Source organism: Acinonyx jubatus, chromosome B1 (assembly GCF_027475565.1).
Source record: "Acinonyx jubatus isolate Ajub_Pintada_27869175 chromosome B1, VMU_Ajub_asm_v1.0, whole genome shotgun sequence".
Taxonomy (NCBI): Eukaryota; Metazoa; Chordata; class Mammalia; order Carnivora; family Felidae; genus Acinonyx; species Acinonyx jubatus.
The window spans coordinates 54,866,763-54,880,583 of record NC_069382.1 but is presented as its reverse complement, the minus strand read 5'-3'; the positions used below and the strand labels follow the sequence as shown (position 1 = coordinate 54,880,583).

The following is a 13,821-nucleotide window of genomic DNA, read 5'->3' as shown; positions in this document are numbered from 1 at the left end:
GAATCTGAGTATCATGGATGGATGCCTTCATTGAGTAGATAGTGATTGAAAATTACATTTCAAAGGTTGTGATGTGCAAGACTGAGTAAAAGAACACAGCATTAAATATTTATTTCCCTTTATAACCCCCAAACAGCAGGGTTGGTAGAAAAGAATAATGGACTATGAAAACAACAGGTCAAGTTCCTAAAAGCTTCCAACCTCTCTTTTTCCAAGGCCAGGTAGGCATGTTCTGTTTTCCAGTAGTATAGTCATTTGACTCCCCTCTTTGTTTCCTCCATTGGCCTGAAGGGCATTGTAGCACACATAGAAGTTCTTACCAACCTCACCCAGCAAACCTTAAAGGAAGCTGTCCTCCAAAATAGTATGGCCTTGGACATTATTACTGCCTTTCAAGGAAGTGCCTGTGTCATTATCCAAACACAATGTTGTGTGTTTACACCTGATGAGTCTGCTAACCTATCTTTATTAAATCACATGAAGATACAAGTAAACATCCAGAGTAATCTAACCCCCAGCCCGGAGGACTTAGTAAATCAATGGTTGTGATCATGGGGCTCTTAGTGGGGAAAAAAAATGTTACTTATTTTGGAAATCATTATCTTAACCTGTGTTTTTACTTGTATGTGCCCATATTGTCACTGTGACCTCTGCCTCAAATGCAGCCAGATACCCACAAATGAGCTACTTCCATGGTAATAAAACTCTTGCTGACTGCGTTGGGCACATTGGAGAAGAAGGGGAATGTGTTAGATTGTAAGAGCTGGTCAAGATGGGTGAAGTGTTGGAGGAGGTCAACATGAGGACATGACCACTGGCTGACTAGAAAAGGGGACCTGGGCAATCGAAGCACCTCACCCCTCCCTTGTCCTTGGAACGTACATTCTACCTACTAGTCCCACACTAAGAGCTGTTTTAATAAACAGCCTTGAGAGAATAAGGTGTTTTTTATACTATTGGACTGTGTATGTAACTAAGCCCAGTTAAGGCCTCTATATAAACTGAAAATTCTGGTGGACTTGAGCAAGGACCTATTTGTCTTTTGGCGCCCAAGACAAGCCTTGTATGTAAGTTCCCTTGCTTAGTACCTCTGTCTCCTAACAAACTGGAGTGGCCTGCCTCTTTCCTTTGTCTCTGCTTGTCCTGCATGTTCAGGACCCGTTTGTGAACCAATAGGTAACCAGAGAGAGTTTTGCATATTTAGAGTTTACACAAGAATATCTCTATGTTTTATGCCCAAACTGATTTTAAAATTATCTGTTTTAATCCAAAAGTGTTGTTTATAAATTGGTATTTTCTAAATCACTGTAAGAGATTTTCATTACTGCTCAGTATTTGTTATTGTAAATGAAAGTTTGAGATAACACATGAGTTTTGTATTTTAAAGTTATTTGATTATTTAAAAGTTCTGATTCCTAGCTGACTTTTGGTAAAATTTCCAATTATGAAATCAATATCAATTAGGAAAAATGCATGACTTTTTTTTCTAATGTTTGCTATTATAAGCCTGAATTTTTTTTCCAAAATTGTTTTTTCCTATTTTCTTCTATTTTTATTATGTTCTTTTCTATTAATTTTTCCATAACTTTTCTTTCTTGTCACCCCCTTTTAAAATTTATCCTTATTATCCTTAATATTTTACATAAACTCATCATCATCCTTATATGTTTATTCCTCTTTATTTTCATTTTCTTGAAATCATCACTCTTGTAACAAATTGGTTTAAATATGTAGATGATAGTCATTTTACTTGGCAAATCTTTCTTCTGATTTTAAGGACTTTTTTAATGTGAAGCTCCATTTTCATCCTTTCAAACAAGTGTACCCTTTAGAACCTATAAAGATGAACTGAGATAATTTTTCATAAGCACAGTAGTTGTAAGTTATACGGTTTCAAACTAAGAAATAAGACATTTTATTTGCTTTGGAAAGCCTCTTATAATAAGATGTCCTCACTGAAATTGTTCATCTTTTGTTTTATATAAACTGAAACTTGAATTTTTTTTTGCTCCATTCTATAGATGTATTATTTATTTCAAAAAGTAAACCAAGTAAAAGAAAAAATGGTATGTGAACATGAAAACATTTATTTTACATTAACTTGAGTATTAAGATTGTGAAAATATCATTCAAAACATTTGTTTCTTGTTACCAAAAATAAACACCAAAAAAAGAAGTAGTTTCAGCACTGTACACAAATATAATTTTCAAGTTGACATTGGAACATATTGGGTTTTACCAAAGCAAAAAACATATGTTGTGACTATAGTTGTTGAGTAAGTGATAATTTCAACAAAAAGTATAACCATGTATCATACTTTAGCAGAAATTTAGATGAGAGACAGTATTAATAGTTGTTAAGACCACAATTTTGGCCTGAAGAGACTGGCCCAAGTCCTGACTTTGCTACTGTGGTTTAATTCAAGTTATTTTAGTTCTCCGGGCATTACTTTAATTGGCAGAAAAATGCAGGTTTACAACGAAAGATTATCATAAAGATTAAGCAATCTTCTGTACAAAGAGTTTTTAGCATCGTGTCTGGCTCCTAGTGGCTAGTAAGGCCATTCAAAAATACTTGATCAGGGGCGCCTGGGTGGCTCAGTCGGTTAAGCATCTGACTTCAGCTCAGGTCATGATCTCGCGGTCCGTGAGTTCGAGCCCCGCATCAGGCTCTGTGCTGACAGCTCAGAGCCTGGAGCCTGTTTCAGATTCTGTGTCTCCTTCTCTCTCTGACCCTCCCCCGTTCATGCTGTCTCTCCCTGTCTCAAAAATAAATAAACGTTAAAAAAAATGATCAAAATGAATGAAACTGTACAAATCACAAACAAAATTAATTCCATTTAATACCATTACTAGTATTATGCTCAGAGGAAGTGATACACAGAGTTATTAGTGTCTCCGGATGAAATAAAATAGGAAATGATAGGGGTTGTGGATGATACATGCTCTCATTTTTAAAGCTGGAAAAGGATTTTAAAATGTATATTAACCTTGTCACTAGCAATAGCTTTCTTTTCAGTATACTCAGAAGATTCACTTATTCAACAAATATTCTTTGATTGCCTATTATGTGCTCGGCTGTATTTACCTACCATGCAAAAGGAAGTGCCTCCTTTTTATGCTCTGAATACTTTCCTTTTCCACAGACATTTCCACTGGGCCTGGGAGATGGGCAATTCTATGCATGGACAGATGGTTTGAGAAGAAAGGACTGGCATGACTATGAAAGCATTCAGAAAGAGGCTATGCGCTCAGGTATGAAGTTCAGTGTAAGCCAAAGTGCTACTTTACTTACTGCGGTGTCTCATTTGTCACTTAAAGAGTCTTGAATTAGCATCTCTTCTGCGTACAGTAAGGTATGTCCCATGGGGGTGTTGGAGGTCAATGCTGAACAGAATTAAAACAACTTCACATTTTCGAGAGAAAACAAATAATGAACAGCCTTTACAATATCAGCTGAAGAAGAGGTTACATAAGTTTTAGAAATCTATAATATTTCATATTTCCAGACTGCTTTCTAGTAATTTCTGAGGATATCTTAAGATTTATCAGTGATACTTGACTTGGTTGGTTGACATCTGTCTTGAGCTTGTTTTGCTTGTTAGGGCTGATGTATGTCTAACAGTGCACAATATTGAAGGGGTACCACAGTTCTAGACCTTGGCAGGGGAACAGCAAGTTGGTAGATCATATGAACTAGATAGAGATAGAGAAAACATTTTAGTTCTTGGAAAAAGTAACCAGAGAAAATAAGTCTTTGTAGAAGGACAGTAAAATTAGGTTGTTGGAAACAGGGATTCAGAAAGGTATATAATTAGAAATCAAATGAACATGAGTAACATATGGTATGAAGTCCATATGCTTTCACTCAACCAGAGAAGCTCTGTTTTTTTCATACTGAGGATGTCATAGAACTAGAGAAGCTTTGTTTGGTAGGACTGAGACATCTGAGCAGCATTGAGACATTGCATCCCAAGTCAGATCAGCAGCAAAACTATGACCAAGCGCAGTATGAGGTCCTCCTGGTTAACCTTTCTCATAGATCATCCCATCAGGCAAACTGGAGTGTGAGTATTTAAATAGTTATGAAATTGTACAGACTGTGAAATGTTTTTGCTCTGGATCGGTTGTGGTTGATCTAATTATAGCCTTCTTTCATTTTCTTCTTCCATTCCTTTTCTCCAAATAAAGCTCCTCTCTCCCCTCAACTTCATTGAAGCTGCTCATCCCAAGAATGTTCTCTATTAGTCAGAGAACGAAGCTCTTCCAGCTTTCATTGTCTCCCCACTTGGCCATGACCCCATGAATGCTTCCTTCCAGTATCCTCACTTTTCCAGCTCTCTTATCTTTTCCTTCTATTTTCTCACTAAGCCCTGTATTAATCCAACCATCTGTTCCTTTTTCTAACCCCAGGATGCTGAAAATTTTTGGAGATGCTTACATAATTTAATCAACTGAAACTTCAATTTATTGAGCAGATATTTTGTACTAGGTACTTTACATATGAATTTTATTTAAACCACATAATTACTCTAATAGGAATTATTATCCCAAATTTGTAAAAGAAAGAAAAGAAAAGAAGCAATATGGAACTGGGTCCTTAAGAATTTATTAAATATTATCCAAGGTCAAACAGATAATAATTTGCAAAACTAGATTAAAAATCAGGTCTTATCATGCTCCATTAGATCCCACTGTCAGACATTGAATAATAAATATTTGGACAATATGGAGTAATGACAGCGCACATATGTGAGGGAGAGATGCACCTGGGTTCATATTGTCTTTTCTGTACATGAGCTATGTAGGTGGCAAATCAATTTATCTTTCTGATGTTATACTTTGCAGAATTGCTGAAGGATTAAAGATAATACACCTAAATAATTGGCCAATTATTTGGACATATTATAAACTCAGCTAATAATAACTATAAATTTCTTTCACTTGATTTGGTATGCCTAGCCTTCACCTGTGTGATGGGTTTTGGGTAAAAATCCAGTACTTCACATAATCTCTGCTTCATATCATTCTTTCTGCCTCCTGTGTAAGCATGCTGTTTATGTTCTCATCTTACTTGGGACAAGGGAAAGTTGACCTACAAAGAAAATTGGAAATATAACAAATTTTCTAAAGCATAAATTTTCTATGGAATTAGAAAACTTTGAAGTGCTAAATGTTATATGATTCGCTGGAAAATACATGACAACTGAAATAGACTAAAATTCATAATTTAAAATTATATGAAATAGTACATAAATAAAAGGACTACACACACACAAATATACAAGCAGGTACACAGTCAAACATCTCTGTTCTTAGTATCTAAGTCAAGAAAAAGGATCATCTGTGTAGATTATTACCTATGTATTTATACCTAAACAAATACTGTTGCATTTTTCTTGTGTTTGGGCTTAATCTAATAATTGAATCATAATGTCTGAATTTCTTCTTTTACTCAAAATAATTTTTGAGATTCATCCCTGTCCTTGTGTGTAATTCTCATTGATTTATTTCCACTGTTGTTTAATTTTCTACAACATTCTCCTCTTCATGGGCATTTGGGGAGTTCCTGGGTTTTCATCATTATATATAATGTTGCTCTAAATATTTTTGTATATGGTTCTGGGGTAGAGCATTAAATTAAGAAATAACTGACTATTTTTCAATATTGAATCATCTATTCTATGGCATATATGATATTTACTTGCTGCTTATTTATTATCTTTAGAGATGTGTTAATAATTTTATCCTCACATATTTTTTAGTGTTATTCCTAGAAAACCAATGTTATATGGGTATTGTACATGTTATTGATTTTATTGAAATTCCACATTGTTTGTAGCTGATATATAGAATATTAATAAATCTTAATATTTACTTGGATTTGAAACTTTCTAAACCCACTATTAATTATAATTATTTACCTATATGTTAGCTTGAATTCTCAACGCTACAAGAATTGACAGTGCTTAATTTTTTTTTCCTTCCATTCTAGATCTTATAAATTTTGTTCTGTTTGTTTAGTTCTACTTACTGTCTTTGCTTGGCATCCCAGCATAATGGTAAATAGCGGTTTTTGGTGGCATATCATGACCTGTTCTAATTCTGACTGTCACAGATTAGACACTTACTTTAAGATTTTATCTATTTAATGAAAATACACTTTATTATGATTGCTAAGCCTTCTGGAGCTGGTTTACTGAGAGTCTTGTTTATTTTTGTTTAAACCTAAATGAATATTGCTATTATCAGAAGTTTTTTGTTTGTTTGCATCTGTTGAAATAGATAAAAGATAAATTTTCTCTTTTAGTATGTTATATGGGTAAATTATTTCTATTTATTTTGTAATGGAAATCAAATTTCCAATTCTAGACTAAATCTGTCTTTTTATTTATTACCAGATTTGGTTTGCTAATATTTTATTCAACATTTTTGAGTCTTTATTCATGAATGAATACTGGACACAAGTTTTTTTTTTGTTTTTGTTTTTGTTTTTGTTTTTCTCATAGACCCCATGTCAAATTTTGGTAACAATGTAATGATAGCTTCATAAATTACTCGGGTAATAATTTCTGTCTTTCTGTGCTTTGTAATTGCTTGTTGCATATGGGATTTATACATTTGTTGATAATTATGGAGACCTTGTGGGTGAAACTATCTGGACCTGGACTTTCTTGGAACAAAGAATGTAGCTACTAGGTTAAACTTTTAAAATGGTTACAGCACTAGTTGATTGTCTATTTCTCCTGGAATTAACTGTATTTTTCTATCAATTTGTCCATTACTTCTAAGTGTTCATATTTATTAGTAAATTTATTCATAACGTCTTCAAATATTTCATAATGTCTGCAGTGCTTAAATTTATGCTGCTTTTTCTTTCAAATATCATTTGTACTGTTATTTTCATTTCTTCTTAATCTATTAAACCAGGAACCTGTCAATTTTATCAGTCATTTCAAAAACCAGGTTTTTACTTTGTTTATCTTATCTGTTATGTTTTTCTCATATGTTTACAGTCTTATGTGTAGTATTTCTTTTCTTTGACTTTATTTCCCTACTATATTTTTTCCTAATTTTTAAAATTGATTCATAGCCCCTTAATTTCAGCCTCTCTACTCCTGTAGACCGCATATTTAGGACTCTACATTCCCTTCTAAGTAGCACTTTAACTACATAGCACTGCTCTGTGTTCCAGCGTTTTATATTTGTTTTTTATGTTTTAGTTATACTTTATTTATGTTTTCAAATGTCTAGCCTACTTAAATACTGAAATTATCTTAACAATAAGAAAATCCAGAAATTACCTATTAATAAAAATCTCAATAATATTTTCAAAAATACATTAACATAAGCATGCATTTCATTAAATGTCCTTGTTAGTATTTTTATTAAGATTGTTTATTCTTTGTTCTGGCAATTATATGGTAATTTTTGAATATCAGGCATTTTAAGTATCTGTTTTTAGTAAGTAATTTATGGGGGGCCATGCTGTTTAACTCAGGTGAGTAATGAGGAAGGTATTGCTTTCACCTTTCAGGAAATGGACATTTCCTACATTAAAACAATAAAAACAGAAAAAAATGCAATTGAAGGATAGACTCTAAGACCTTAGGTGTAGCATTGGGGTTGTTTTCTGGTACATCTGTACCCTTAGAGTTATACTAAATTTAATGAGTTCTTTGAATTTGCCAGAAGAATTCTAACTAAATGTTCAAAGAAACACAGAGCTTTTATTATTTCATAATCTTGTACTGGTTTGTTTTGAGATTAGCATTAACCAAACTAATTTAACCATAGAAGAAGTGTATCCACATAGCATGTCAGAGTCAGGAAGCCTTCCTGGAAAAGGTAAACCAAATTTGAAAAGATAAAGGTCTACCCTGATATCAGATAAAGTTGGCTTTCATTCAATTAATTTTCTGACCTCTTTTTCATAATAAGTCAGCCATATTTTTAGCATGGCTATTTTTTCTAACCATACGTTTTCTATATACAATCCCATTGTGTTTCATTAAGTTAGTTTCAGCATCAAATTCTCATTTTAGAATTTATTGACACTAGGTTTCATCTTTTAACAGTTTTGCTATCCTTCTGAGTCATACTATCCCAAAACTGAAAAGCATGCTTTTTGAAAATGATTCAAATTATTTATAAAAGTTGAATGGAAGGAACTGAACTAGGGATTCCTTTGATATAATATAAAAGAAAATATATAAATTGATAACGATGTGTTATTCATTATATATTGTTGTATTATACATTATTCAGTATTACTCTAGCAGCTAAAAAGCTATCCAGCTGACATTTCTCTATATATAATTTGAAAAAAAAAGGTAAATATATTTCTGAAATCAAAATAAAGTCTGCCTGTGGCATATCCCCCATCTATGGATCTAATAACTTGTACCAGATGTTGAGAAGAAAATGCTATTGGTTTAGGTAACTGTTTCTTATTTAATATGTGATGTTTCCTAATTGTCATAGCATCTTTCTCTAAGTGGTAAAAACATCCTTTCCTGCAGTCTATCCAGGGTGGTGCATATGTATGTGTGCATGTGCACATATGTACATGTGTTTTATGAAATCATTTTAAGACTATTCATCTGTATTTCTAGAAAGCACTTATTTTTAGTTTTGAAATTTGAAAAATTTCCTGTCCAGTCTTCTTTTTATTTTAACTTTAAAGATTTTCACTATGCTTATCACTGGTTTTGGGATTTCAGTATGTGTGAACTCAACATGAAAAAAGCTATTCTCAACTCTTGTATTTGATCTATTTCTTTGAAATGGATTATCCCCTCATATAATCATATCAACTCACACATTTTCCTATAAGCCTCAAGAATCTTATGAAATTATATCTAACTTTTCACTACTTCCATTTGTCTTAGTTAATCATAGTTTTGAATATTCAAAGTTTTTATTGCCTTATTCTACTCATTTATTCATTCACTTGTTCAAAAAATACTTTTCAATGTCACTATATTTTAAATACTGCTCCGAACTCCGAAAGAAAAATGCACAAAAATGAACTACAGTGGCTCTTACAAAGTGTGCAGCATGGTTGAAGGAGATTTCACTGTTACTGACATCAAACCATTGATCTCTCTTACCTAAATTATTTCAGTAGCCTCCCAACTGATCACCTTGTCCCATAGTCAGCTTTTCAAATAGCAGCCAGAGAGATCTTCTACAAATATGTAACCTGATCAGAGCATTTGACTCCTCTGCTCAAAAGCCTACAAACGCTGCTCATTATATTCAAAATTAAATCCAAACCTATTCCATGATTATGAGATCCAACATGATCTACTCCTGACATGTCACTGTCCTGGTCTCCTACTGATTGATATTCGATTAATTGACAGTCAGTCACTCCACTGGCCAAATTGGCCTCTTTGTTTTTCCTTAAGCATGCTAAACATGTGACTTTTCATTTATTATTCCTGCTGTTTGGAACACTCATGATTCATATCTTTCAACCCAGTCTCTCCTTGAGTAAGAACACAAAACCATATATCACCAGCTTAGACATACATACCTGCCAAGCAACACATTATCCTATATAGATATAGTCCTTTTCATGCATTTTCTATCCCTTTATGCTACTTATTTTTATAATAATTATCTATCTATATTTACACGTATATGTATTTATTTAATGAATTAAGAATTTTATAATTCCTTGAAATATAATCACTTGTCCAAAGGCTCTAAATTGCAATATTATCTTGAATCACTGAATTGGAATTTTTGAATAATGACACTCCTATATGAGAGAATATTGTGAAAACCTGACACAAATGGTTGCTGCTTTTCCCTTCTGGAGATTGCATCCAAGGCCCCCTTAAACCTTACGATCAAAGTTACCAGATGTTTATACTAATCATTGTGAATTTCCATAGCAAAACATCTAAAGAGTATGAATTAAAACACTATTTGAGAAGTAGGAGTGTACCATGCTTTAAAATGATTAATAGTAAGGTTTTCTATGTTCCTTTAAGCAACAGCTCACTTTAGTGCTGATCAGGGACCCATTTTGCTCTTAAATGTCCTTATTCTACATAATTGAGCAAGATTGCCAACCAAACAGAATGGGAAACAGAAATGTGCTTCATCTGGGAGATACTGTAACTACTTTGCATTCAGGAGGTACAAAAAAAATGGTAATTTTGCTATAACTACAATGGCTTCTGGTCATTTTTTTAAAATTTTGTTTTAATGTTTATTTACTTTTGAGAGAGAGAGAGAGAGAGAGAGGGCAAGCTGGGGAGGGACAAAGAGAGAGGGAGACATAGAATCTGAAGCAGGCTCCAGGTCTGAGCTGTAAGCACAGAGCCAGACGTGGGGCTCAAACTCACAAACTGTGAGATCATGACCTGAGCCAAAGTCAGACGCCAAACCAACTGAGCCACCCAGGTGCCCATGGCTCCTGGTCATTTTTAAGTGATGCCTCATGTCCCTTAAAAATAGTATCTGGCATCTTTTTTTAATTACCAGCAACAATGAGCATTGTTTATTGTTAGTAATTTCAGAATATTTTATGTCTATGATATGTTCTCAATAAATTTTGTAATGAGATCTTTGGTCACCTTTGGGAAGTATTACCAAAATAACATTTATTATTATTCATTGGGTTAAAATTAACTTTTAATGAAATATTTCCTTTGACAGTTATTGTATAATAATGAAAATGTAAAATGGAAGTGAAAAGATTGTGAGCATTCTGTTGAGATGTATCATTTATATGTCTAATAATAGAACAAAATTTAGCTGAAACAGAATTGAGTAACATTAGGGCAAAACCCCTTCAATATTATCACATGAAAATAGCAGTAGAAATATCTCAGGAGATTTAGTAAACTGCAATGAGTTTGTATTTAAAAATAAGACAAAATTAACTTTTAAAATAGTTCAGTTTACCTATTTTTTGCAAAACTAAGAATATCTCTGGTTAGAAAAACCAGCGTCCCCTGGGTAAGTGTGCATAAGATTATTTGGTCTTATTTTTCACATTTGTAAAATGTGGTTTAATGATAGCCCCTATCACACAGTTATTTTAAGTGTTAATTAAGTTACATAATTAAACTAACTGGACTGTGGTTATGCTCAATTAGTGGTCATTTGTATATTCACAGAACCCTGATTCCTATGCCTATAGGGTTATAATTTGAATAACCTATGATAATTTTTTCATGCCTTCAAATCTAGTTGATTGGCACAAAATCTCCCAAAAATTGTCACAAGGGGGTTCATATTATCACATACTTCAAGTAGAGCTATATCTCTTCACTTTAGGTTTTATTATTATAAGACAAACATTTTGTAAGCATCTGCCCCAAACCTGTTTCCAACCAGGCATTTTGCTTATGTTTTGATAAAAATTGTTTTCATATGGTAGTTGTGATTATTATCAAATTTTTTTCTGGCTATAAATGCTCCACATTTGGTGGGAGTTATATGAGTAGATAATAATCCTTGATCATGAAGAAATGGAAAATGTTCTGCTGAAGGAAGATAATGTCTGATAAGAGCCAAGAAGGAAAAGATGAGAAACATCTAGTAAAGCAAAGGATTTGAATCTAAATGGATCCAGGCTAAAGTGATTTTATGCCTGCCATTCATTTTCCTGAAGTCTTGCACTCAATTTTGTTCTTTCCAGTTATAACCCTTTCCTGTACAGCTTTGAAGTAAGGGTGCAGTGTAAGTTTGTATTTTCTATCAGCTTACCACACAGAAAACTCTAATACCCACTAATATTTGTGCCATAATTCTAATGGTAGTAATCTATCTGTTAATAGTAAATCTTGAAACTCCATGGAGTTAGATTTGTTATTTTTGCTGTGGCTTTAATTTTTAGTAGGGGTTAGAACCATCCTTACATTTAGTGTAGTATAGTTTATGTACTTATTCAGTATATATAAGTTTTAGGAAGAAAAGTAAGAGAACAAAAAATAGACAATTAATTTCTGATGACCTGGGACTCTGGTGTCATCCTTATGATGGCAACTAAAATTTACAACACGCTAATGCTATGGTAACTGAGGGTTTCCCATGATTTGAGGGATTGTAATTCGTTCAAGCCTAAATTATCATTATGGCATTGTATTTTAGGTATAATTCATAGAGATTCAAGTGATTATTTGAACACCCTCCAAAATTCATCTCCAGGATCTGGCACAAATATTTCAGTAATGAGTTCTGGGCCTTCTTGGCTCCATTATCTAATGAGGGCTGTAGAGGAAATGTGTGTGCTTACCCACTAGGGAAGGAAAAGTGCCAGCACCAGAGACTGATGGCAACACTGTCGAGACATTGACTTCAGAACCGTAAACGCCAGTTTGACTTGTGCTCTGAGTGAATAGCAGTGGCTTTTGAGCAGCCTTCATGCCCGATGAAAGCAACTGGGCCTTCTGACACTCAGTAGTCATAGAAACGTGACATAAACGATCCTCAGGAATACTAGGAGCTCAGAATAGGATTGTTTGATTTTAAAGGAAAATATCTCTCTCCAAATATGTGTAACAAACTTGAATTATTTATAAAACATAGACATTCTAATATAATGAAGAAATAGATTTAATGGATAAAGAATGTAATTTGATACAGTGTTTGGTTTACTGATGCGAAATGACCAGGAGAGATCACAAAGGAATTAGTATTATGAGGCATTTAATAATTATTTGAATTTCCATAGTGACCAATTGAGCCTTAGGGATCCAAATTCATTACTGGACTAGAATTACTAGATTAACTTAATAGACATTGACCTAGATAACAGTCTAATAGAATTTAATAGTGCACATTAATTGGGATATCTATCTATATTATAGATAGATAGATAGATAGATAGATAGATATAGATATAGATATATATCTCCACTCATGCATATAAAATTCTTATTGTTTTGTATTAAGGAAAAGGTAGTCATTGAGGAGTAACTTTTTAAAAAAATGTTTATTTATTTTTGAGAGGGAGAGAGAGCACGAGCAGAGGAGGTGCAGAGAGAGTAGGTGACACAGAATCCAAAGCAAGCTCCAGGCTCTGAGCCGTCAGATGCAGAGCTCAAACCCATGAACCATGAGATCATGACCTGAGCTGAAGTCAGACGCTCAACGAACTGAGCCACCCAGACACCCCAAGGAATAACTTTTGAAATTATAGCATATGTCTTATAAACAAAGAAGTTATTGGATTGATGCTCAATTTTTACTTCTTGTGTTTTATAATGATAGAAATATTTCATGCAACTTGATAAAATATTTTATAAGCCTTCTGACATATGCATTGTGAGCATTTTTGTAACCAGAACAAAGACACTAATTGCATTCTCCAAATTTGGAAAGTCAGTGTCATACTTATGACAAAGACCTACCATTTTTTTTTTTACTACATATCCTATATTATTCTTTCCTTTATACTGCATTTTTTTCTTTTCATTCTTTCTATCTGCATAGTGCCTTAACATGGGTACAGTGATTTCTTGCACATTGCCTCAATGTTTCTCACAAAAGCCCTATTAGTAGGAATGGTCAAATATAAAAATATAAAAATAAATAAATAAAAGTATAAATATAAAAATATAATGGTCAAATATAAAAATAAAGAAACAAAATTAGAAAAGTGATTTTATTTGTATATGTGTGTCACATTATGCATGTGATTTTAAACATGTATATTACATAAATATATCAAGTGATAATATTATAGATGCATACACACACACCCCTTCAAATTAATGGCATGCATAACTCCAATATTCTGGGACAACCTCGTTTTTATAAATACTGTTCTTATCTGTTTGGTGACTCTTCCTTCTT

At 33.1% G+C, this 13,821-nt stretch overlaps 1 protein-coding gene across 4 annotated transcripts in view; it reads left to right on the top strand.

The window, feature by feature from the left end:
- GALNTL6 (polypeptide N-acetylgalactosaminyltransferase like 6) overlaps window positions 1-13,821 on the top strand; it is a 1,179,553-nt gene that overhangs the window by 417,406 nt on the left and 748,326 nt on the right. For all 4 annotated transcript variants that reach the window (XM_027068962.2, XM_053216708.1, XM_053216709.1 and 1 more), the window contains one exon: window positions 3,147-3,255. In XM_027068962.2, the coding sequence (XP_026924763.1) occupies window positions 3,147-3,255 (109 nt within the window). The remainder of the gene's footprint in view (window positions 1-3,146; window positions 3,256-13,821) is intronic.